Source organism: Halichoerus grypus, chromosome 10 (genome assembly GCF_964656455.1).
Source record: "Halichoerus grypus chromosome 10, mHalGry1.hap1.1, whole genome shotgun sequence".
Taxonomy (NCBI): Eukaryota; Metazoa; Chordata; class Mammalia; order Carnivora; family Phocidae; genus Halichoerus; species Halichoerus grypus.
The window spans coordinates 7,342,031-7,368,689 of NC_135721.1; the positions used below are offsets into that span (position 1 = coordinate 7,342,031).

The 26,659-nt window shown below is 54.8% G+C and overlaps 1 protein-coding gene across 1 annotated transcript; it reads right to left on the reverse strand.

Moving 5' to 3' along the window:
* Positions 1-4,419: 4,419 nt before the first annotated feature.
* LOC118539179 (cystin-1) lies at positions 4,420-25,859 on the reverse strand. The gene is made up of 3 exons (XM_078055959.1): positions 25,437-25,859; positions 10,359-10,411; positions 4,420-6,336 (listed from the first exon to the last, which is right to left on the reverse strand). Exons 1-3 carry the CDS (start codon positions 25,791-25,793, stop codon positions 6,222-6,224), a joined length of 525 nt encoding a protein of 174 aa, XP_077912085.1. The 5' UTR covers positions 25,794-25,859; the 3' UTR covers positions 4,420-6,221.
* Positions 25,860-26,659: the final 800 nt, after the last annotated feature.

A 26,659-nucleotide genomic window follows, 5' to 3' on the forward strand; every position in this document is an offset into this window, starting at 1 on the left:
CTGGTCTGTGTCCCTGAAGCCCAGCATCCTGGAAGCACAGGCGACTCCCTCGGTGTTTGTTAAACAGGGCAAATTCATGCTCCGTGCTCGGGTCAGCCTGCTCTGGCCGAGGAACTGGAGGGTTGAGGCCGGGGCTGGAGTTCAGTCAGGACACTGCCGACTCGCAGACACAGGAAGAACGCTGGGAAACAGATGGGCTTTGAGCGGCAAAGGCTGTGAGGTCTCGCCGGGGGAAGGGGGCAGGTGGGCAGTCCTGTCTCCCCATGTCCTGTCTGAGGGCGCGCGTGCAGAGGGGTGGACGGCCCCGGGCGGGGGCCGCACAGAAGAGAGTGGCCTTCTTTTCTTTTCTTGTTTCTAAAGATTTATTTCTTTATGGGGGGGGGGGCAGAGGGAGAGAACAAATCCTGAAGCAGACTCTCTGCTGAGCACAGAGCCTGACACGAAGCTTGATCCCAGGACCCCGAGATCATGACCTGAGCCGAAATCAAGAGTCAGATGCTGATTGGACTGAGCCATCCAGGCGCCCCGAGCGGCCTTCTTTTCCACGAAGGGGTCTGATAGGCCCTGGAGTCCCTGGAGGCTGCATTGGTGGGTAGTGTTGATTTGGCCTGAGGCAGGCCGACTCCATCTAGCCATGTGCTGCTGAAAGATACTCTGCCCTTCTAAGCTTTAATTTCCTTATTTATGAAATAAGGCCTAAGTAAAGACAAGAGGCAATGCGCCTTGCTCAGTGTCTGGCACTTTTATTTTGCATGTAGAAGAAAACCTTAGCACGGACACCTGGATGGTGCAGTCGGTTAAGCGTCCGACTCTTGATCTCAGCTCAGGTCTTGATCTCAGGGTCATGAGTTCAAGCCCTGCATTGGGCTCCACGGTGGGTGTGGAGCCTACTTAAAACAAATAAAAAACCTTAGTTGTTTCCTACCCAAAGGAGCCAGGGCTCCTTGCAGTGTAGCTGTTTTGGGGGACACAGAAACATCCAGACAGTATCCTCATGTCACCAGCTGCCTTCAAGAGCATCAGGGACTGTGCGAAACAGCAAAGAAGTCATTCCAAGGGACTGCCACGGCCCGACTTGTGACAGTGTGAACATCAAAATCATAGAAATATGAATTCACTTCCACCCTAGATGGAGTAACAAGAAACGAATACACCTCACATCTGAAATAGCAAGGGAGGGGCGCCTGGGTGGCTCAGTCGGCTGAGCGTCCAACTCTTGGTTTCTGCACGGGTTGTGATCTGGGGGTGGTGAGAGCGAACCCCGAGTCGGACTCTGCGCTCAGCGTGGAGTCTGCTTGCGATTCTCTCCCTCCACCCCTCCCACTTGTGCTCTCTCTCTCTCTCTCTCAAATAAATAAATCTTAAAATAGCAAGGGAAAACCCACCCAGATAAAATCGCAATCCTAGCGTTTTCAAAGGACCTGGACCATAGAGAGACCCCTGAGAGACAGGAAATGAGTGGGTGAGCCCCGCGATTGCCCCCGTTGGCTGCCTCGAGGAAGTTTCCAGGCTGCCGTGGAGGGAGGGGAAACCAGGCCGGCCCCAGGGGAGTCCCTGAGTTGAGGAGATGGCACTGAAGGTCCAGGGACAGGGGTCAAGGGACAGAGTGCCGAGGAAGAGAGGACAGCGAGAGAATGCTGGAGATCCGCCAAGGGCGCCCCTGAGCGACCGGCGCGCACACCGGCCTGGAGCATGGCCGCACCTGAAACCCAAGGCCATCGTGCGCACGTGGGCGTGTGTCCATTCTCCGGGATGCCGAGCTGCCACTTACCAGTTCCTCAAAGGGTGACTCCGCATGGTTAGATCCGTGCTCTTGAGGATAAGGCTTCTCGGAGAGAGCACAAAGGGTGCACGGCGGGGGCAGGACATGGGCTGGGCCTGGGGCTCAGTGTGCGGGAGTCCCCAGCCCCGTGCCCAGCTGGCTCGATGTCCCAACCCAGGGAGACGGCTGTGCGTGTGAGCCCGGGGGGCCGTGACACGGGTGCCCAGGCCAGTGACGACACGGCTGGGGGAAGCTCTGAAACATTAATACAGGGAACGCCAGGAAAATGCGGAGTTCCTGCTGGTAAGCGGAGTGGGGCTCGAAACCAAGGGTCCTCACTTGTAACCTCGGGGGTGTCCCTGAGGAAGAGTTGTGCCTCTTGGTGCACCAAACCCCCCAAGCCTGGGCCCAGCCGGCCACCTGTGGAGCACAGACCGGCCCCTCCACCTACACTGAGCGGCCCGACCTCACGACCAAGCGCCCACCTGTTACCTGCATGGGCTTTGCAGTGACAGAGCTCCCCGCCAGCCATCTGCCGGTCAGGCCTCCCGGGCATCGTGGGCAGCGGGAAGGACAGGCGCCATCTGCCCCCTGGATAGCTGAGGACACTAAGATCCCCAGATCACTTGCTGGAAAGTGAGGCCAAGACTGGAGTCCGGGCCTCCTCCCTGCCCGCGGGGCTCTCCCAGTCCCCGCGCTCCCAGCTCTTGCAGCCGAGACAAGCTGATCGGCCTCCTCAGGCACCAAGGCTACTTCCGACCCCACGTTTTCCAAGGGCGGGGGAGGGGGCAGTGTGGACTGCAGGACCCAGGCCCCAGCGGCTCCCCGCCCCTCATCTGAGCTTGCACGGGACTTGGCTCATTCCCATCACATCTGTCTTTTATACCCCCAGGGCCTAGCACATAAAGCCGTGTTATTTCTATTTTCCGCTCAGATTCTCTCCTGTCAGACTCGTAAGAAACCCAGCCCTTCCCTCTGCGGTTCCTCCTCTTTCCCTACAAATTGTGCTAAACCTCTTGGGGCTTAGCGAGCCCGAATGGGGATCTTTCCAACCGCAGCTCCCCAAGGGCTGAGCCAGGAAGTCCTGACCGACGCTGCTTCTGTGATGCTTGCTGCCAAGTGGTGTCACTGTTGACCCCTGGCCACAGGCCCCTGACGCAGGCAGAAGCCTGGGTCTCGGAAGGACAGCCCTGTGCCCGAGGCGCAGCAAGAAACCACACGCGCTTCTGTGTGGCCACACCCAGACACCGCTCCACGGGCGTCCGTCAGAGGGTCACCTCCTGAAGACTTAAAATAAGTGTCACCTTTCCTTCCCAGGGTCCACACTCCACGGAAAAGGCAGCTTTTCCTTTCCAACTCTGGAAACTGATGATTTCATCACAGAAAATAGAGCCCTGCACACCCGTTAAGGTCGGCTTGGTCCCCAGGGGTCCAGATGCCCGCACACCGAAGGGCTGATTTCGTGTTGCCTCCTGCCTAGAGGAGGGCGCTGGCCTTCAGAGCCTCAGATGTGGTTTATCCTCCCCAGTGCACCCCGGAAGGCTTTTCTCCTGCCTGATTATTGCCAGAACAGAAGGCCCTCCACCCCCACGGGTTGGACCTCCAGGCGGGCGACGGCTACTCTTCTCTGGCAACCTTTCCCCTCTCCGGAGTGAAGACGTGCCTACAGCTGTGCGGGCAAGCACGGACTGGGCATCTAGCCGAGGGCCAGGCTCACAGCAGCAGGGGCTCGGGGGATGGGGACGCATGTGGCACTGAGCAGAGCCTCGGGGGGACCTCACGGGGGGGACAGCACAGCCCAGTGGGACGTGGCTCTAAGACTTTGGACCATCAAGGGGCGGCCGGGTGGCTCAGTTGGTTAAGCGTCTGACTCTTGATTTCGGCTCAGGTCATGATCTCAGGGTCGTGAGGTCGAGCCCCGCGTCAGGCTCCGCGCTCAGCCGGGGATCTGCTTGAGCTTCTCTCCCTCTGCCCCTCCTCTCTCTCTCTCTCTCTCTCTCTCTCTCTCTCTCTCAAATAAATAAATAAATAAATAAGACTTTGGCGCATCAAAGGGCACTGTCTGGCGTGGCTCTGCTCCTTCCCCAGGGAAATGGCCACGACGTTTCTCAGAGCCGGGATGGAGTGTGTTTCCTGGCTTCCTGGCATTCTGCCGCCTCTCAGAGGAGCGTGCCCCCGCAGAAACCAGGAGACGCACTTCCGGTGCTCAGACCGTCCCAGACCTCCGCACGGGTTGGGTCGTTGTCACTTTCGACTCTGAGGCCTTTTCCTTCCTGCCTCTCGTTGAGCTGCCTCCCGCCCCGTCTGGGAGCAGGTCCCGCACTCAGCTCCGGAGCAGAGGGCTGGGGCTCAGGGGGGGCGCACGGAGCTGCCCCGGGAGGGGCTGGAGCGGTGAGTGGCCGCCACGGGCCATCAGCCCCCGTCTAGTGGTCCCAGGCCTTCCCCGCCGCCGCCACCCCTGGGCCAGCCCCCCGCCCGGGCCCACCTCACGGCTGGGACACACGGCTTTAGGCTTTATCTGGCTGGTCACCATTCAGAAGACACTTTCCTGATTCAGGGAATTAAAAAAAAAAAAAAGGACCTGAGAACAACTGCTTTGCTTTGATGATGTGCACTCACTTTGACCTCGACAGAGACTGGAGTAACCACAGGACGAATTCTTCTTTTTCTGAACATTTTTATCTCATGAATCGTTGTATGAGGTTTCCACTGGAAAATGCGGGAAACTGGCTGAATGTGTTCCATTTTAACAAAATAATGATGTAAAACTGTAAACATTTTACGTCATTAAATTCAAGGCCTGATCTGTCTGGTGGTGAGAAAGAAAATATTAATTGCTTTTAAGAGAAATATTTGTATGATTAAAATAGTAATGGCTTTCCTCTTTGATCGAAAGAAATGATTTGGGCTTGGATGGGGAGTCGCTCTCGCTTTGGGGGGTTTCAGAGCCACTCCGTCGGCGACCCTTGTCGGAGGGCTCCACGCGCCATCCTCCGGCTCGGCCGTAAGAATCTCCGGGCGATGGGACACCTGATCAAAGGCCGCCTTGCCAAGCAATAAAAGTTCACGGAAACACCCATTTGCCTGCGACGACAGCAGGCCTGTGGGTCTGGGGACAGCGCCAACGGGCCCTGCGTCTGTGTCCCAGAAGCTCTTGCGTGTTGCAGGTGACGCCAGGGAGGCTCTGTGTTGGTGGTAAGTGTGACAAGCTGAGACCTATTCCGGCTTTGGCAGAAGCTGATGTCACACCCACGTGCCCCTTTGTTCTGAAGCCCTCCCAGCTGCTCCTGAGGGGCCTGCCACCTGGCCCCCGAACCGCACGCCAGCCAGAACCTTCTTCCAAGGCCGGCCACGCCTGCGCCCCCCAGGAGTCCCGCCTCCCAGTCAGCCTATGGCTCCCCTGGCCCTGCCCTGGATTCACAGACGTCCCTGGCAAACCGGCGTTCTCATCTGTCCGCTGGGAACGTTCTCGGGCTCTTCTGGCCTCAATGCGGGGACGCCGTACCTTCTCCCAGGTGGGACGAGAGTAAACCAGTCCCATCAGGCCGGTGAGAGCAGGTGTTCCTCAGGACCTCCTCCAGGTGGGGCCGGGGTGCCCCCCCCCAACCCGCCCCAGCTGCAGAGGCAGCTCTGTGCCCCAGGGGGAGGGCAGAACAGCAGAGATCAAGAAAGCCTGGATTGCTGGGGCTGGAATGCCTGGAAGAGCCTCCGGGACTCAATTTCTAGAGAGGGAAACTGAGGCCCACAGGGTGAAAGTGGCTGCATGTTAGTTAACTGAGGGCTCCAGCTCCCGGTCCTGTGCTCTCCGTCCATCACACCTGCCAAGGAGGGGCGCAGGCCTCTCTCCAGGGAGGCAGGCGGGCTGTGGCTCTCAGCAGCCCCAGCGCCAGGAAGGAAGAGTCGGGTAAGGTCTAAAGCTTAGACTCAATCCTTCCTACCCCGAGCGAGGCTGGGGTCCAGGAGCTCGGGTCTCACCCGGGGGCTGGTCAGACATGCAGACTCTCCGGCCCCGCCCCAGAGCCACAGAACCGTAATGCACACATCAACATCTCCGGGCAGTTGCTGTGCAGAACCAGGGACGTGTTAGAGGCCCCAAGGGAGCCAGTCTGATGAGCTGTCCCCAGTCCCGGTGCAGAGAGGGCCATCCGACAGGGGAAGCATCTCAGGCTCCAGGAGAAGCCCGCAGACAAGCCCTCCGCAGAGACTGCGGGAGGAGTAGCTGGGAGAGCTCCTGCGCGCGCACCGGCGGGACGGCCCCTGTGTCTGCCCTCACGCCCGGGTCTGCACGCTGAGCACCGCTTGCCAGCAAGCTTGAAGCCGGATCTTTCGAAAGAACCAGGAGTAACTGCATGTTGGAGGGGGCTCAGCTCCAGCCGGAGCCTGGGCAGGGGGCGGGGGCGGGGGTGCAACCCCAGTCTGGTCGGGGGGGCGGGGGGCCTGCAGGGCAGCTCCAGCAGCCTCAGCGACAGTACTCCCGCTCGATGCTGGCCATCAGCTCCTCTTCCGAGCAGTCGTACGAGATGGCCGAGCTGCCCGACTGCCTCTCGGGCCTCCCGTGGCTGCCGCCCGGGGCTCTGTGAGCCAGAAACACGGACAGGGGTGTCAGGAGACAAGGTGTCACCTTCAAACTCGTCATCTCCACGATGGCCCCTTCAGGGACTTCTGATCCGTCCTTAAACCAAATCCGAAAACCTTTGCCCTGGGGAAACCTTCTTAATCTTTTATAAGAGCGGGCCTCTGCCTATTACTCTGGCTTCAATTGCCTATGACCTTGTCCGCCCAGACCTTACGTACCCTGCGAGGAAGCCAGCCCCTGGGGCGTTTCAGGGTCAGGGCCCTCAGGGTGGAAAGGCCCGAGTTCGAATCCCAGCTCTGCCACTTACTAGCGCTGCAACCTTGAACAAGGCATTTGCATCTCTGAGCATCAATTTTTTTACCTCTACAGTGGAGCTGTATTCATAAGTTCATTCTGGGGCATAAATAAGATAATGCACAGAGAGCACGTGACACCGAGTCCTGCACGCTGCACAGCCCTAAGCAAATGTGAGCTGCATTGCGAGCTACCCATTTGCCTGATTTACTCGTGGGCAAAATCTACACCCTTGGGGGTGGCTGAACAGAGCTGCTGCTGCAGGACAGGACTGGGCATGGCAGAAGTGACCAGAGTCAGACCCTGTTCCCTTGGGGGGGCTGAACAGAGCTGCTGCTGCAGGACAGGACTGGGCATGGCAGAAGTGACCAGAGTCAGACCCTGTTCCCTTGGGGGGGCTGAACAGAGCTGCTGCTGCAGGACAGGACTGGGCATGGCAGAAGTGACCAGAGTCAGACCCTGTTCCTGCTACCCGGGCTCCACAAGGTGGTTCCCATCAGCCTGCACCTGGTGGCCCACCCCCTCTCCGACTTTCTGGACATCATAGGGACTTTGGGGTGGTGTTCACTGTACCCCGAACTTCCCTTTCTTTCAGGCTGCTCCCTGGCAGTGTTGCGTGGCACTGGCCGTGGCCTGCCCAGAACCTTTGACAGCTGGGGCGGTGTGGGCATGGGTCAGGCTGCGTGCTACCCGCTGGAGCGGATGCGAGGTCCGCAGCCCAGAGCTGCCCGCCACCGGCAGTGGGACAGTGACCTCCCGCGGCCTGCTCTGCGGTGCTGGAGAGGAAGCCCGCTCTGCTCTGCCGCTCGGGCCGCTGGGGCGACTTCCCCTCGCACCTGTGAACTCAGGGAGCCGGGCTGGGGGATCCTCAGCGGCAGGTGCAGACAGGAGGCACCAGAGTCACCAGGCGTCCCCTCCATGCGCCCTCAGCTTCTGTTACCCAATCCTAGGACCTCAGGCCGGGCCAGCCCTGCCCTCAAAGCCAGCCCGACCAGCTCAGCCCTGCCGTTTCCATGTCTCCCCGCCCTTGCCCCTCAGGAGAAAGATGTAGATGTCATCAAGGATGATCAGGACTCGGGGCCGCCTGGGTGGCTCATGCGGTGAAGCGTCTGCCTTCAGCTCAGGTCATGATCTCGGGGTCCTGGGATCGAGCCCCGCATCGGGCTCCCTGCTGGGCGGGGAGTCTGCTTCTCCCTCTGCCCCTCCCCCCTCTTGTGCTCTGTCTCTCTCTCTCTCTCTCTCAAATAAATAAATAAAATCTTATAAAAAAAAAAAAAGGACGATCAGGACTGGGGGGTCAAGGCCCACATGGCCCCGGTTCACATCAAACGTTCCTTTCAACAAGCGTCTATGAGACACCTACTGCGTGCCCGGCGCCGTGAGGGACCAGACCCGAGGCAGGGGCCCACGCGGCCTCCGTGGGGCTGAGCGAGCCTGGGAGCCAACTGCCGTGGGTACCTTACGGGTCACGGGAGGCTGGGTGCTGACAAAGTGGGGCGAGACCCCAGCTTGACGAGGACGGAGGGGAGGGCGAGAGTTTGCGGGAAGAGATTTTACCTGGGCTTGGAAGGATTTTTCTCTTCAGCATTTTATCACAAAGACTTCCAAGCATACAGAAAGGTTGAAATTGTAGATTCAATAATTAAGTAAATACACTTTTTTTTTTTTTTTTTTTTTGCTGTATTTACTTTATCACACATCTACTTCATCTGATTTCTGGAGGTATTTCAAAGTAAACTGCAGATGTTAGGACATTTCTCCCAGAAATGCTGCTCTGCTGGGTTCTGACAGCAGAGCCGGGGGGTAGGGGAGGAGGCCAGGAAGGAAGGGGGGCTGCTGCCTCTGAGATCTGCGTGGGGGGTGGAGGGAGAAGGGCCCCCGAGGGCCCGGAGGCCTGGGGGAGCCACGGCAGATGTGGGCCAGGAGGCCTGCTGCTCCCTCCCCACACGGGCTCTCCTTAGAGGCCGAAGAGCCCAAGTTTGGGGACCAGAGGAAGGCTGCTCCAGGCCTAACCCCAGGGAGGGCCAGTGCGCCCTCAGAGCTTGCCTCCATGGCCCTCTCCTCCTTCCCGAGGCAGCAGGGCGGGCTGCCAGAGCCCGACAGAGCCTCCCATGAAAGCAGGTGAGCCAGGGAGGGAGTACACTCCCGGGAGGGTGGGGAGGAGTCTGAGGAGTCACCCGGAGTTTGCAGGGAGCGGAAGGGGCCCCTTCAGTTAAAAAGCAGAAGAAATAGCTAATTGATTCCACGTAGAATTTAACCCTTCTAAATTCCTCAGGTTGATGAAAACTGGAGAAAGTCATGCTAATTCTCTTTAAAATCAGTGGAAACACTCAGCCAGAGCTGAGCTGTGCGCCGTTCCTTCCGCGGGGCCCACAGGCAGGTGTGTCCCCAGGTCCCCAGCACAGAGCTGCAGGCCCGGGCGCCTGGGTCGGCCCAGCAGAGCTGGCGGGGCCTCTGGGGCGGTGGCTGCCCTCGCACCCGAGACCACCCCCAAACCCTGGCGCCGAGTGCCAAGCCCACCCCCAGTCCATACAACGAGAGGAGGAGGGTCTGAGGGAGGACCAGGGCTCTCCACGACGCTGAAGAAGGCTCTGGGCCTGGACGGCTGGTGCCAGGTTGGTAAGCGTTCCCACTGCTTCGCCCTCTACGCCAGCGAGGGGTCCCAGCCCGCTCCCACTCGAGAGCGGTGGCCAATGGCTACAGTGGCACTTAGCGCCCTCTCCACCTCGGGGAGCTTCTGGCTCTCGGTGACCCCCAGGGCCCTGGGCTAACTGCCACCTGCTGGCACAAAGCGTCCTCAGCTGGAAATGCGGCCCGGGATGCTCCTGCCTCCTGTCTCCTTGGTGACCTCCCACGCGGCCTTCAAACCAGTTTAACCCTTACCAGCTCCTCTGTGAGCCCTCAGACCGCTCCTGTCCCCTCTCTGACCTCCCCTGAGCCCACTGCCTGCCCTTGTGAAGAGACCAAGCTGCTCAGGGAAGGACCCCTGCAAATGTGTGTTCAGTAAGGGAAACCAGCAAGCTTCTTGCCCTGAAACCATTTGGAATTGGTCATAAAAACAGCTATTACGTTAGGAAGTTTTACACCTGTTCACATCCGTGGTCTTGAATCCCAGAGTTACCCACATCCCAGGGACGGGGCAGATCACTGTCATCCCTTTAGAGGTAAGGAAGCCAGGAGGGTATGGTGGGGGAGAATAGGCCAGGGGCCCAAGGTCATCCCAGCCAAACCTCGTGCTGGGCTGCTCTTGATGCCCTGAAATCCTCACACGGCCCAGAGCCATGTGGGATGGCCCGGAGCAGACAGAGAAGGCCTGGTCTCTGGGCCTGGGGTCCTTAGCTGACTCTTCCCAGGGGTTTTAAAAGCATTTTCCTGATAAAATTGTAACAGATTACAGGGGGCCCATCTGCCATCCCTCTAGGCTGTAAACTCTGGAAGGCTCATCTGCAGATGTCCCACGGCACACAGTTTCTGAGTGAACGAGTGAGATCGGGAATGCCCTGGATGATCTGGATCAGGGCCTCTCTCAGGGGGACGATGACAGCGGCTGTGAGGCTGAGGGCTTCTGCACAAGCCCATGGCCAGGACCTTCCCTGGAAGGAGGGAGCTGCATCGGGCAGGTGAGCTGGGACCTGGGAGCCATGGGGTTCTGTGGGCATCTGGGGCGGAGGCAAGAAGCTGCGGCTTCTGGCAGAGGAAACGTGCTCACCCCAGCCTCGCACTCACCTGGAGACTCTGCCGCTCTCTGGGTGCTCGTCAGCGCTCTGTTTGGAGGACACCTTGAGAAGGACAAAAGGAAGAAGCATCAGAAGATTGTCAGTGACGCTTTCTGCCAACAGACACAGGCCACCATGTTTAACCCAGGACTCGATAAACCACAGCGGGAAAGCCTCCCTCTGGCTCTCCGGTTGCATCTGCTTACTTCACAGGTGGGAAGACTGAGGCTGGGGCAGGGGGTGACTTCATGAAGCTCACACATGTGGCCAGCGACCTGGCTGCACCCCCATCTCTCACCTCCAGGGGTCACATCTGCCTTCCACTTGGCTCTGCCGAGCTCTCTCTGTCCCCAGACAAGGGTGTTTAGACGGAGCACACGTTTGTCTGCGGGCTTTTCCGGTAGTCCGGGCCAAGCCCTGTGCACCAGCCTGTGCCAGTGACCACAGCTTTAGAATGAACCTTGACATCTGCTAAAGCACGTCCTCCCACCTTTTTTTTTAAAAGAGTCTTGACTACTCTCGGTTCTTTGCATTTCCCCATATATGTATTGGAATCAGGTTGGCCTATTCCATGGGAAAAAAAAATCTTGGGGATTTTGTTGGGGTGGTATTAAACCACAGATCATTTGGGGGGAATTGATACCTTTATAATAATCAGCCTTTTGATTTATAAACAAGGACTGTTTCTCCATTCATTCAGGCCTTCTTTAATGTCTTTTTTTTAAGTCTTTATTTGAGAGAGAGAGTGTGAAGGGGGGGTGGGGAGGAAGGGCAGAGGGAGAGGGAGAAGCAGGCTTCCCGCTGAGCAGGGAGCCCGATGCGGGGCTCGATCCCAGAACCCTGGGATCATGACCTGAACCAAAAGCAGACGCTTAACGACTGAGCCACCCAGGTGCCCCACACAACATCACCTTTTTTAAATAAGATTTTATTTTATATCTCTTCTTGCAGAAATATGACTGAAATATATATATTTGGGGGAGTCGGTGAATTTACCAACTCTTGTATTAGCCCTAATAATTTATGTATAGATTCTTTTTGTATTATTTTTGTTCTCATTCACCTTTTCTGGGAATAACAGCCATTCAATTTCCCCCTAACTTTTCCAGACTTCTGGTACTACATGAAAAGAAGTGATGATAACAGGCATCTTTGTCTTGCTCCCTTATTGAAAGGGAAAGTTTCTATTGTTTCACAACTTAATGCTTGCTGTGATTTTTTTCTCAAGCATCTGGATCAGAGCCTCGTCTGGGTGCTATGCGCTGGGTCATTTCTCCAGCTCTGTCTTCCAATGTGCTGATCTCTTCATCTCTGTCTAATTTCCTGCTAACCCACACCATCGGGATCTTTAACTTTGTTTATTCTAGTTTCCATTTCTACAAGTTCTGTTTGGTTCTTTTTCAAATACACCAGGTCACTTTCTCTAGGCCCTTGTCCTTTGCAGGTATTTTCTTTAAACATAATGAACATAAATTGAATATAATCTGTTCCTGGTAATCCAAACAACTGAAGTCTTCACCGATCTATTTTGGAGGGGGGAGGGGCAGAAGGAGAGGGAGAGAGAGAATCTCAAGCAGATTCCCCACTGATCGTGGAACCCGACACAGAACTCGATCCCAGGACCCTGAGATCATGACCTAAGCTGAAATCAAGAGTTGGATGCTTAACTGACTGGGCCAGGCAGACGCCCTTCACTGATCTAGTTTTGTTGACTATTTTTTTTCTGGTTTTTACTGGGTTCCTTGCATAGTTGGTTATTTTTTGTTGTTTGCTGCTCCTTGTCCTTGGAAACTTCTTTGTGAGTATTCTCTGAGTCCTAAGAGGAAGATGACTTTTTGCTGGGCACCTCGGGAGCATTTCCAGTCTGGGACCACTTGAAATTAAATCTATGCATTCAGGCCTGGGATCGGGACCTCACTTATTCTGCAGACATTGGGGAGTTTTAAAGGTTTTGTTTTTTTCCTTTTAATAGTGGAGCAATTGTGTTCTCTCATTCCATGATCCTACACTGCCAATAGACAGAACTGGGCTTTTGCCCCCACAGGAAGCTGGTTATGTTCTCTCCAAATTCTCTTGTAAAGGCCTCCTGCATCCTCGGACTCAGAGATGTGATCACATGGATCAATCACTCACCAGCCATTCACCCAGCACCCAGCGTGCCCCATGCTCTATCAGCTGCTGGGCAGACCTGTGCTCTATGCTCTTGAGGTCCTGGCAATGTCGCTGGAGAAGTAAGTCTTAAACACATTAAACAGTTAGCCAGATGTGTAAGAACACAGAGCTGGGGGGCGGGGTGTTGCTATAAAATGTGCAACTGGAGAGGGTGGGCAGTACGGTAGTCAGGGGCGTAAGTTTTGAAAGAGAGACAGACCAAACCCTGCCCTAGCAGCTCTGCGGTTCGTGTGGTTGTCCTGACCTTTCTCAGCAGTGGTTTTCCTCGTGTGCAAAGCAAGTTTACTGGGAGATATTCTAAAGTCATTCCAGAGTGCCTGGCACTTAGTAAGTTCTCAGTAAACATTAGCTGCTATCGTTTCTATTATCATCGGACCGTCCTCTAGTTATTAACCTGTTAGTGTTAGTTAGTCCTCCCCAGCAAGAGTACCACTTCTCTAAGCTGGGCACAGGATAAACATGAAGTATTTTCCGAATTAAGTTGAATGTCAAGGTGCTGGGTTGTTATAATCTTGAGTTTAAAGTCTATATAGCAGTTGGCATAGTAGAGTAAAAATAGCATAATAGAGAAAAGGGTTCAAATCCCAGTTGTGCCATTTAATAATGATATGCCTTTGGGTGGATTGTGAGGCTCTCTGAGCCTCAGTTTACCCATGTGCATAATGGGGACTGAGCCCTCAGGGCTGCTGCGAGACGAGAGATTATCCATCCGGCTCATCCGTAGTGTAACCGCCATCCTACAGATGACCAGTAAACACCATCTGAAGTATCTGAACCAACGTCCAATCTAGGCCAACCTCTGACGAAGGTCCCCTGGAAGATAACCAGATTGCGTGATGTGGTTGGTCTAGGGAGCGTCTTGGTCTTCGAGGCCTAAGCAGAGGTTCCTGTACAACATTTTCTTCCCTGCGAAATCAGCTCTGATGTGTCTCTTGGGAAACATTAGCGCTGGGAACTGAAGCAAGCACGCACTGGCCATGTCCTGCCAACGCGAGCCCCGTGGGGCTGGGCAGGGGAAGGCCAGCCAGCCTTGACGCGCTGTCCCGTAGAGGTTGGTCTTCCCTCCACTGCAAGTGGAGGCTGGCCACACGGCGAGGGTGCGCAGCCCCGTTCCAGCCATGTCCCCAAGAGCCGACTGTGGCTGTTGGTGGCTGGTGACCTTGCGATGGGGGACTCCATATCACGGCGCGTTTCTTGGGACAGTCATTTTTGCCTTTGGGGAGTATAAAGATGAAGAGCAGATGACTCTCAAGTCAGCAAGGAATTCACAATAGGAAGAGGGACAGAGAGGGGGGATAGAGGGAAGAACGAGGACGGGAAGTAACACACACACACACTCACACACACTTAACCCCACTGCCTCTTGAAGCCACCCATCCCATCTCAGAGCAGCTCAGACTATCTGAATGTTCTTTTTTTTTTTTTTTTAAGTTGGCTCCACATTGGGCATGGAGCCCAATGTGGGGCTTGAACTCACGACTCTGAGACTGACACCTGAGCTGAGATCGAGAGTCGGGCGCTTAACCGACTGGGCCACCCTGGTGCCCTGAATGTTCTTTTTAATTAAAAACAAAATTCTGTGATAAAATATACATAGCCTAAAATTCACCATCTTAACAATTTTTAAGTGTACATTTCAGTATTAAGTACATTCAAGTACAACCAATCTCAAGAGCTCTTTCCATCTTGCAAAACAGAAACTCTGTCCCCATTCAACAACTCCCCACCCCAAGCCCCGGCAACCACCCTCCTACTGTCTCTATGAATCTGACCACCTTGTCTAAGTGGAATCCTACAGTATTTGTCCTTTTGTGTCTGGCTGACTTCAGCTGGCACGTCTTTGGGGTTCATCCATGTTGGAGCAGGTGCCAGAATGTCCTTCCCTTTTAAGGCTGACTAATATCTTATTGTGTGTGTGAACCGCATTCGTCTGTCAGGTTGCTTGCACCTTTTGGCTGCTGTGAGCACCACTCTTTTGAACATGGGTAGACAGAGATCTCTTTGGGACCCTCCTTTCAATTATCTCGGGTACACAAGAAAGTCCTCACTTATCACTGCCACCAAACTGCCACCCTACAGCTTTTGGTCATGGGGCCTGCCTACATGCCCAGGGCCTCCGGAGAAGAAAAGTAGTACTTTACCCAGCCATCCCCGAGCTGCTTTTTAGACATCATCCTATTTGCACCCTTGTGCCCTCTTGTCAGTTTCTGCGGAACCAGCCTTTGTCGTCACCTACTTTGGCTTTCCCCCTCATCACCAGACTGTGTGAAGGTTGTTACACATACAGTTTCTCCCAGCGGGAGGGCAACTGAGAGTCAGACCTTTGCAGGATCAGCCTGTCTCCACCTGCCCGCTGCTTTCCCTGCCGCTAAGGGGGACACCCTGCCGGCCCCGGGGGAGCAGCCAGGACGGGGCACACCATCACCCGCACACACCCTACAGCAGGGTTCGGAAGGGATGCTGTGCTCTTGCTTTTGTAATTTCCCCCATGGCTCAGCCTTGTTATATCTGCTCCATGTTTACTGAGGTTTCTTTCTGTGCCCGAGGTCTGAATGCACGCACGGTCCTTTCCTTGTCAGTGCGTTTCAGCCTTTCACTTGACTTTGTCACATGCGGAGTGTGTTAGACGCCCTCCCCGAAACACAGCTCGCTGAAGCCGCAGAGGGAGCTTGGACGAAAAGCAAAGACACAGCAGCCCCTGCCGCTGCTCCCGGCCTAGTGCAGACACACGTTCCCGCCCGGGCGGCCTGCCCCCTCTGGGCCAGACAGACCCCGGGGACCCCGGGGGGCTGTGGTGCCTGGGCTGGGCCGGCGGCCGTGGGAACCGGGCTGAGCTCAGGGAGCACGTGAGTGTGTATGGGCGGGCGATGTGTCATCACTCGCGATCCCAGGCAGGTTTTGAAGAACACACCAGAGCTGAAGGAGCAGCAGAAAAGAGGAGGAGGAAGTGAATCAGATGATCTCTTAGTCTCCCCAGACCCCTACAACTAGGGTTTTTTGAAAAAAGCAAAGTATCAATGGTTAATTTTTAGGAAATCCGCTGCATCTTTTATTTACCAAAATGTCTATGTTCTGCTTCTTCTGTTTAGAGAGTCCTCCCCTTTAACTCTTCATGTTCAGCTTCATATGTATGTATGTACACATATCACTGATACGGAGAATTGCCATAGAACAAGCCACAGATATTTAAGGAATTCAGTTTGGTGGGCTTCCACACGTGCACGGACCTGTTAAACCATCCCCGCGGTCAGCACCCTCGGTGGTCCTCCCTGCTTCCCTCGGCCGCCCTCCCGTCTCCAGGCAACCACTGATCTGCTTCCGGTCACTGCAGATTCGTGCGCCCTCTCTGGAAGCCGAGACCCTCGGAATCATACAGCGTGCACCCTTTCCCTGGCTTCTTTCCCTCAGTGTAATGATTCTGAGATCCATCCACGTTGTGTGTAGCAACGGTTCACTGCGCCCAATGTGGGGCTCGAACTCACGACCCCAGGATCGAGAGTCGCATCTTCCACCCACGGAGCCTACCAGGCATCCCAGTAAGTTTACTCCCTTTTATTTCTGGGTGATATTCCACAGCCTGGGAAGACTTCCCCCTTCTTCACTATCGAAGAATTATCCTTCTTCGAAGCCCAGGTTTGTTCGATTGGTTGGGGTTTTTATGTTTCATTATGGACATTTGAGCACATAAAGTGGAGAGAACAGCGTGAGGGCAGCTCCTGGTACCTGGCCTCCCGGCCTCAGCGAGGTCCCGTGCTGTGCCCTCGGGCTCAGCCCTCCCGCCACCAGGGGGCGCTCCTGTCCCCACACAGCCCCCCTCCGCGGCCTCCCAGGCAGCAATCACTGCGGGCCAGGTGGGCTCTGCAGGGAGAGCTGTTCTGCGTTAATAAAATGACAACCAGACTTTTTCAAAAGGAGGCTCTGACTCTGAGACCACCGGTCGAGGAGCCCCCACCTCCCTTCACGAGGCCATGCCTTCAGGAAAGTGTTTCCAAAGAGAATGAAAGCCAGGCCGACCTGGAGAAGCTAAAAGGGGTGGGATTAGAGGAAAAGGACAATCATTTGCATTTATATAGTGTTTTCTCACCTTATAAAGCATGTTCACATACATTTTCACATCATTATAAACACTGGAGACTCAGCTGGACTCACGGATGGGCCGCGTTGCCCACCCTGGGAGCGGCCCCCATCCAGCGGCCACGTGCCCGTGTACGGGGAGGGAGATGACCTGGCGTGGCTCCCGGGCCTGCCCAGCCCTGGGGCAGCTCCCCCTGCTGAGCCCCAAAGGCCTCTGACGTAAATGAGACATGGGCCTCATGGTCTCGTGTCCCTTTGGGGCTAGCAAGCTGATTCTCCAACTGGAAAGAGACCACCGGGTTCCTGGACATTGGCTGTCAGGAGGCAGAGTTCAGCGGCCACCCGAACTGGTGGCCTTGGGCTGGGAGCTACCTTCCTTGCTGGTATCGGGCTCCTGGCCCCGAGGGAGGTAAGAACCTCTGCTCTGTGCAGATCCCGGCTGGCCCCTCACCTGTGGGAACTAAAGCTCCTGGGCCCAGAAAGTCTTCACCAGCAGCTCTGGACGTCATGCTCCTGACAGCGACACCCCCCCCCCCCCCCCCCCCGCCTTCCTTCCCCTCTCCAGCCAGCAGCCAGCAGCCACTGCTGAGGCCTGGGGCGGGCCAGGCGCTGTGGGGCTGCGCTCTCAGCCACCGTCCTGCAATCACGGAGGGAGGGAGCCCTCGGAGGTCCCACATCCTGCCCGCTTCTCCAGGCACTGTGCATCTTACAGTTGAAATCTCGCTGTTTTTATAGGTCCCCTGAGGGAGGATTCTTCCTGCAGCGTTGGATGTTCTCCAGGCTTAGCATTCTTCTCCCCCAGTCCATGTGCTTTCCCCCCCAGCAGCCCGTCTGCATGCTGATGTTCACAAACCATGAACATCAGTGGACATGAATTTTGGACAGCCCCAGGAACTCGTCTGCCTCCCACCTCAAACCCGGGTCAACTACACAAGCAAGAAGCCTTGGCGCCGTTCTGGAAACTCGCCTTCCTTTGCATGTCATACCCAGATGTCATCTGGGCTCCTCCCACCTCCTCGGCCCTGGATTAGTGCAGTACCCTCCTACCTGAGCGTCTCACTCGTGCACAGTCTCCTCTCAATCCCTACCCCCTGCCGCTTCGGACCTTCCGAAAGTGAGGCTGGCCAGGAGAGGAGGCACGAGAAATAAGCTGGTGTCTCTGGGGAAGGGACCCGGGGAAAAGGTGGGGACAGTGGAAGGGACACTTCCTTTTCAGGGCATCTTTCACATCTCTCCTGTGCATTTCTATTACCTCTTCTGATTTCAAAATCAACATTTAAGTATAATAAACACAGAAAACCTGCACTTGCTCTGCACTGTCTACAGGATGAAGTTCCACCCCTTAGCCTAGAGGGTTGTGAAATCATGACTCAAGGCGATATGGTTGCCTTTTGCGCTCCATCTGTCATCACCTCGCTATCCAGCCATAACGGGCTGCACGCTGTTCTCCTAAAGCACTTTCATGCCTCTGCGTGTTTCCACACGCTGTTCCCTCTGTATGGAAGGCTCCATCCTTTTCCCACTGCTGGAAAACTCAACTGATCCTTTAGAACCAACTCAGACGTCAGGCCCACTGGGAAGACGCCTGCCTCAGATGGAAGTATTCCTTGCGTGTATAATCCTTCCTATATACCTCTACTGCAAGAATTCCATGATGAATGACACATGTGCATTTACACAACCCTCCACAACACAGTTAGGAGCTTTTTGGGGATCAGTACTAGTTTTACTCTTCTATTTTTCCTAGATTGCTCAAATACCACTTACTGCCACTTAAATTTGTGTGCTTTGCTATAGATCGCATCTGAATGCAGACGGATGGTAACTGTTGTCAAAATAGTGGCTTTTTTTTTTTTGCCAAAAGTCCATCATATTACCCATCATGTTTAACTCTCTCTGGTGATCTGCTTTCCAGCCACGTAATCATTTTGACTGCTGTATTCACCCTCACATCCCATAGCAGCTGTGAACCAGGATTACGCCAAAGTCCTGGCTGATGGTAATAGACAAGGATTATCCTGGTCCTTCTTTGCTAGAGCAAAATGGAACCTTTGCAAAAATGGTGGAAGATGGATTCATTCTGCCTAACTAGAAGACATGATTGGCCTAGACCTTCTTGTAAAAAAAATGTGCTACCTTTGCAGCAACAATAAAGTTCCCAGAAAATGAAGGGCGCCTGGCTGGCTAAGTCAGTAGAGCATGTGATTCTTGATCTCGGGGTTGTGAGTTCAAGTCCCGAGTTGGGTGTAGAGATTACTTAAAAATAAGATCTTTAGGGGTGCCTGGGTGGTTCAGTCGGTTAAGCATTGGACTCTTGATTTCGGCTCAGGTCATGATCTCAGGGTCCTGGGATCCAGCCACCTCAAGCTCCACACTCAGCAGGGAGTCTGCTTGAGATCCTCTCCCTCTGCCCCTCCCCCCCTCGCACTCTCTCTCTTTCTCTCTCTCTCTCTCAAACATAAATAAAAGAAATCTTTAAAAAAATATAAATAAATAAAATCTTAAAAAAAAAAAACTTTCCAGAAAACAAACTTCCCTAGATCTTGATCAGCCCAGATTTATTAGGCAGGAGGGGGGACAAAGTCTCAACTACATAACGTGGTAGTAAAGGTGCTGAATTTGGATTCTATCAAAATTTCCTCTTTAAGAGTGCCCTTGAATTTCACTAGTGCATTTAATCTCAAAAACTTCGTTTATCCAGCCCATTCTGGGACTGAGATTTTTTTTTAAAGATTTTATTTATTTATTTGAGAGAGAGAGACAGAGATAGCAAGAGAGAGCACAAGCAGGGAGGAGAGGGAGAAGCAGGCTCCCCACTGAGCAGGGAGCCCAACGCCGGGCTCGATCCCAGGACCCCAGGATCATGACCTGAGCGGAAGGCAGACGCTTAACGACTGAGCCACCCAGGTGCCCCTGGGACTGAGATTTTTATGGTTAATTCCGTATCCTACCAGAGCCATCCTTGACTATCCACTACCACTTCACTGTAAAAACAACCTTCCTGAAAGCATTGACTACACTCTGGTTCCTTGCCTCTCATTCTCCATGAACCTCAGCCTGTCAAGCTTTCCCTACTGCTCTTCCCGAGGGCATTAGGGACCAACAAGTTGCTAAGGTCAGTGGTCAGTTCCCTGGCTTCATCCTATTCATCCCATCAAACAACATTTACAAGAGCTGGTCACCTCTCCCTTCTTGAAACACTTTCCTCCCTTGGCTTCCAGACATGGCATCCTCTTGGTCCCCCCCCCCCCCCGCGTTACTGGTTGTCCCCTTTGGCGTGTCCCCTCATCTTTTCCACATCTGAATACGAGGTCACACACATCCACGGCCACAGCAGTGCCTGGCACCCGGGCAGGTGTTAGCCGGCATCGTTGTTATTGGCGTTCTGGTCGACCCTCCATGCTCCTCTGTTCTGCCGGATCCCACACTCACAGCTCCAACCCCAACGTCTCCCCTGAGCACCGAGCTCTTACAAAGACAAGCTCTTCACTTGCCTCGCTGTTTGGGTGTTGAATAGGCATCTCAAACTTACACATTCAAAACCAAATTTCTGATTAACACCCCAAACCTGCCCCTTCCCCATTTCCACGTCAGCTAACAGCAACTATGTCCTTCTAGCTGCTCAAGCCCAAAACTCTGGGGTCATCTTTGACCCTTTTCTTTCTCACACACCCCACAGCCAATGCACTGGTAAACTGGTTGTCTCTCTTTAGTCTGTGTCCATAGGCCAACCACTCCTCACGTCCCTCACTACCGCCCTCTGTTCTCAGGGATCCCTGTGAAAGCCTCCTAACTCCAGTCCCAGCTGTGGCTCTGCCCCACCCCCACTCTGTCTCCAACACGGCAGCCAGTGAGGGTGAGCCTTAAAACAAATCAGGTCATCTCTGTTCAAAACCCTCCAGGGCTTCCCACCTCCTTCAAAGTAAAAGCCAAGGGCCTAACAGTGGCCAAAGGACCATCATGCCTTGCCCAGACACCGGGCCACCATCCTGGCCACCATCCTGTCTCCCACTACCCTGACCTTGCCCTCTCCACTCCAGCCACACTGCCCAACCCGCTGCTCTTTGAGCAGACCCTCCAGGCTCCACCCCAGGACCTCTGCCTGGCTGACCCCTTGGCTTGGGACACCGGTTCCCACAGAAGCACGGCAGCCCTCACCTCCTTCAAGGCTTTGCCCAAGTCCCGCCTCCTCAGTGACACCTTCCCTGCCCACCTATTAAAAATGGCAACCTAGACCCACTCCTGTTCTCCCCAGACCCTGCTGCTTTGTTGTTCTTTTTTTTAAATATATATATTTTTTTTTATTTGAGAGAGAGGGACTGGGGGGAGGGGCAGAGGGAGTGGAGCAGAGAGAATCCCAAGCCCACTCCACACTGAGTGTGGAGTCCGATGCTGGGCTCGATCTCATGACCCTGAGATCATGACCTGAGCCGAAATCAAGAGTCAGACAACCGACTAGGCCACCCAGGCGCCCCTGCTTTATTGTTCTTTATGCTTTATTTTGTTCACTGTTGAACTTAAGACGATCAGAATGGTAGCAGAGGTTTTGTCCGTCTGGTTCACTGATGTATACTGAGCACCTAGAACAGTACCTGGCACGTGTAGGTGCTCTAAAATATACACTAAATGCATGGATCAAGAATAGACGGTAATTTTCCCAGGTAATAGAGCACTGAGTGGCGGAGATACTGCTGCATGGTTAAAAAACTATGATTTGGTCAAATAACTTAATAAAACCCAAGCCCAAACAATTAGCTTTTCTCACATAATTTTTCCATCCTAAATAGTTTTCAGTTTCAATATCCCACTAAGATACTGTTGATTTTAAAGTTCCACTGGCTTTGGGAAAAAAATTCTGCTCTGCACACCTAATACTGCAAGGCACAAAGTTAGAAATTAATCCAGGACGGTAACAGGAGATGGTTTAATTCATGGTACATGAATTTGATGGATATTTTGCATTTATTAAAATAATTAAGAATACTATGCAGCAATATAAAAAGCTGTTTATGAGGGGCGCCTGGGTGGCTCAGTCATTAAGCGTCTGCCTTCGGCTCAGGTCATGATCCCAGGGTCCTGGGATCGAGCCCCGCATCGGGCTCCCTGCTCAGCGGGAGGCCTGCTTCTCCCTCTCCCACTCCCCCTGCTTGTGTTCCCTCTCTCGCCGTGTCTCTCTCTGTCAAGTAAATAAATAAAATCTTAAAAAAAAAAAAGCTGTTTATGAAATAGTTGAAGTATAAAAATCCAAAGCAGAATATTATAATTCCAGTGATATCAACATAATGCCACTAGGACCACTGAAGTAGCCGTTATATGTAGATACACATTTCTCATATGTACCTATATATATAGGTAGATAGATAGATATAATTGATTTAAATACCTCTTAAAAGGGGCACGTGGGTGGCTTAGTTGGTTAAGTGTCCAACTCTTGATTGCAGGTCATGATCTCAGGGTTGTGAGATTGAGCCCCGCATCAGGCTCTGGAGCCTGCTTGGGCTTCTCTCTCTCTGCCCCTTCCCACCCCCAATCTCTCTCCCTCTCTAAAATAAATAAGTAAACAAAGAAATAAAAGTAAATACTTCTTAAAACTTAATTTTAAAAATCCCAGTTTTAGAATATGGCAATACTTCATTCTTATCCAGCAACCTTAACTGTATCAGGAAAACAACCAAGAATTAAGTAACAAGACAAAAACGCACATTTGATTAACTAAAATATTTGCCACAAAGCCCATTGGCTGAAGAGATGATTCTTCAGCCAATGGAGGGAAGAACCTCCTCCAGGCCTGACCTCGGAGGGTCCTGCTCTTCCTTGAAACACAGAATCAGCAGGCATGGTTACGTGATTCCAACCCCCAAGTGCAGCTCAGAGAGGCGTCCACTAGGGCCGGGGATACAGAGAAGCTTGTTTGGATGCATACAGACCTACAATGGCTAAAATGTGACAGTGGAAAGACGGACCAAGGCAGAGAGGCAGTAACAAGCATCACAGCTGTTAGGGCCATTTTGATAATAAGGGTACTGCCGAGAGTCTGATCTCTGCTCTGCCATAACTGTGTGGCTTTAGTTAAGTTGCTTAACCTCTCTGTGCCCGTTTTCTCTTTCCCACCTGTAAAAATGGACGATAATAATGTTAAAGATGAAAAGAGTTAATGCTTGTTTGAGACCCAAGTGCACATTAAAATATTAGCTATAACTATTCTTGAATATAGTCAAGTATAATCCATAATATTCAGGATGATGGTTCAGAGATATGCATAATCAGTCTCTAAGAAATTCTAACCGACAGTGGTGAAAATTTTTAAACGTGGGTGCTTAAAGGGATAATTTCACTTGAGTTTGATATTGTCTTATGAAGAATACCTCTCTCCTCCAAAATGCTAGACAGTTTAGAACCTAAGGAAGGTTTTCGTCCTTCCCTCCTAAAGAAATTTAAATTGTGTTATTTACTTGCTCAATCAAACATTTGCTCTGTCCTTGGGAACATCATTTCTAACATTTTGAAGAAGGGCCGACTTCAACCCATACATAGAAGTTGGCCCTTTGGTATTTAGATGGGTCAATATTGATCCATCTAAATGCCAATTTTTTCCTAGCTCAATGATGTCTTGTCAACTCAGAATCTTATAAGATGTACAACTGCCAAGAGAATCAGTCAAAGGACGTAATCTATACTGCAAAAAAGCATAAACTCCACACTTGAGTGTACAAGCAATTAACCTTCTGTGACCTTTACAGTCAAGAAATTAGGAGCCCTGACCTTTTCACTTCATCTCCCCACACCTGAAAATAATTGGACTCGAGGAGCTTTCTTACAGATCTAATAATCCTAAGATTCTAGGAATCACTCAAGAAATATTTATGGCACAGAGGATACATACAATCCACATCCAGAAGCACCACCACGGCTGGCCAATTCTCCCTCCTAGGCACCTCCGTCTCCCCGTCGGCTCTCCGACGGTCCTGCTCCACTCAGGACCTGCTCGCCCACACCACCGAAGCGGCCCCCAGCTGGCCATCCTGGCCCCACACTTACTTGGCCCAGTCCATCCTCCCACAGCTGTTGGTGTCATCTTCCTAACACACAAAATGCCGCTCCCCCTGGCCCTTCAGAGATAGCCACAGCTTTTATGGTAAAGTCCAAACTCCTCAACGTGGGAAACTCCCAGCACGACCTGCAACAGCATGGCACGTACCCCTCAGCCTCTTCAACCAGGCCCTCCACACCCACAGCATGTGCACCGTAGACCCCGACCCATCGCCTCTGCCCACAGGCACGTGGGGTTCTCTCTGCACAAATGCTCTTCCCTGCTTGTTTGCCTGGCTAAAGCCACAGATCCTTCCAGATTCAGGTCAAGTGCTGTCCTTCTAGAGTGCCACCCTGACTTTTCCAGGGGATCGGTCGCTCCTCTTGTGGACTCTGTGCAGGTCTGTCTCTCACCATGCCCTCTTCTGTTTTTTGTCTGCGGGTCTCTCTCTCCCCACTAAACAGTGGATTTCTTTTGGGCAAGGACCGTGTGCCATCTGTGTTCGCTTTGGCACCTAGAGGGGTGCTGGGCTCATAGAAATGACTGGGAGAGTGAGTAAGGCAGCCCTGCACCCTGACAGTCACTGATATTCAGGACATCGGGGGGAAATCCATTTTTTCTTTTCCTCTCGTTTTCACTTCTAGAGTTTCCAAGGCACTTGAAACTTGGACACTAGATGATTGCTTCCATGCTCTCTGAGAATTTCCCCCAAATTTCTCAACTGTTTATCCATTTTTAGTGTTATATAACTGAATGGTGATGTAGTCTTGAAGGAATCTTGTGAACAAATTCAGTCCTACTCACTGCGGCTCACTTTGGGAGGGTAGCAGGGGACAGGGGACGGGCAGGAGGACGGGGGGGAACAGATGAGGCACTCTGCACTGTCTGATTTGAGCCAGTTCTCCGCCCTACCCCTCACAGTGGCATTTTCAGGATTCTGCTGCTTGGTGGCTGCCCCCAGAAGACACTTCCCTGGGTCCTGGCAGTTAAGCAAAGCCTGTCGGGCTCCAGGGAAGGGGGTGCTGCCTTTGGCATCCTCCTCAAGCCCAGGAGCTGATAGTAAAGATCTTGTTCATTCTGCTCTGCTGGAGTGAAGACTTGCCAAACCGAAGTGCTCGTTTTTATTGTTTTTCTAGAACAACGGGACTGTTATTACAAGTGTTCTGGAAGAGAGGATTCGGAAGCCAAAAACAGATTCCACAGCATCTTAAAAATAGCCAGTAGCATGTGAATTGCTTGACTAGCAAGGCAAGGCTCTTGATGTGTCTGACACATTCGTGAGCCACCGTTTGGCTACGGGTCCCAGCACTGCGCAGCGTCTCCTGGAGAGAACAGCCAGCAGCCTGGCCAACTCCCACCTGGGCTGGAAGGAGTCTGGCATGCCTGCCGGGAGGGTGGACACACAGCTCTAAAAGGAGAGAAAGGCGAGCTCTGGCCAGAAGCCAGCCCGGGAGATGCACTTCTGCCAAGGGATGTGTGCCCCCTGCTCTTCCAGGCTGCGCCCAGCACGGTCACCCCAAACTCGAGGCGGCGAGACCAGCACCCAGAAGGGGCAGACAGGGAGAAAATCAGAGGGGGTGTTAGGGAAGGAGAGGCCGCGTGAGCAGCAGGAGACCTCGGAGGCATTCGGAGACACACAGACGGTGGGTGACACTCGGGGCAGAGGGGGACAGGCGTCGCGCAGGCCCAGGGAGCCGGGGGGGGGGCGCGGAGGCGGGTGGGAGGAAACACGCGGCTGGGGGGCTGGGGGGGGCTGGGGAGGGCTGGGGGACAGGGCGCGGCCCCCACGGCTCCGCGGGCGCCCACACTCACCGGGCTCCCGGCGCCGGCTGCGGGTCGGGGCCGCGCAGGGCCCCGCGGGACCAGCTCCCCGGGGCCCCAGGCCGCCGACTCGGCCAGCAGCTGGTCCAGCAGGCGCAGGGTCTCGTCCCCGCCGTCGGGGGGCGCCGCGGGGCCGGGGCCGGGGTCGCGGTCGGGGTCGGGGTGGGCCGCCCCCTCAGCAGCCTCCGCCTCCCGGGCCTCCTCCCGGGTGCCTGCCGCCGCCGCCGCCGCCGAGCCCAGAGGCCGCGTCCCGCCGTCCGAGGCTGCCCCGCCGGGCCCCGCCGTTCGGCTGTCGGGGCTGCGCAGCCGCCTCAGGGCCCGGCCGCTCCGGCTGCTGCCGCTGCCCATGGCGCCCCCGCCGCCCGCCCGGCAGGCAGGTCTGGCCGCCCGAGCGCGGCCCCGGGGCGGGAGCGCGGCCGGGGCGGGGACGCGGGAGGGGGCGCGGCCGGGGGCGGGGGTGCGGACCGGGGCAGGGGTGTGGGGGTTGCGAGGTGGGGGAGACGCGATCCGGGGGTGGGGATGCGGGACCCGGGGCGGCCAGGGGTTGCGTTGCGGATCCGGGCCTGGGGGGGGGGTGGGGAGGGGGGGGCCGAGGGCACTAGAGGGAGGGGCGGCCAGGGGGACGGGGATGCAGATCCGGGTTTGGCCGGCGGTGGGGGGGGGCGCTAACGAGATGCAGGGGTGCGGGTCCGGGCCCGAAGGGTGAGGGGTAGAGATGGGTTGGGGGGACGCGATCCGGGGGCTGGGACGCGGGAGGGGGTGCGGTCCAGGGCGGGAGGGTGAGGGGTCCAGACCCGGGGGCGAGGGCCAGGGCCAGGGGCGGCCGGGGGGGGGGGGGCACGGCCCCAGCCTGTGGAAGGTGGTGCGGGGAGCGAGAGCCGGGCGCGGGGCACTGGGGTGAGGGGTCGGGGACACTGGGGCGGAGCGTCCCCTCCTCAGTCTTCTTCCCCGTCTCCTCCTCCCCGCCTGGGGTGGGGACCCCCTTGCGGGCCCGCCTGCCGGGCTCTGGCTCCGCCACCCTGGGGTCAGCCAGGTACCCGCCGCCTGGAACTGAACCCCCACCCCCACCCCCCCGGGCGCCGACCGACCTTGGGGCGAACTCGGCTGGGCTCTTTGCTCATTTATGGAAAACACTGCGTGAGGACGTGATGAGAGGGGAGGTGACATCACAGCCTTGCCCCACTGGGCTGGGCGGGCGGTGGGCGACGTCGCCT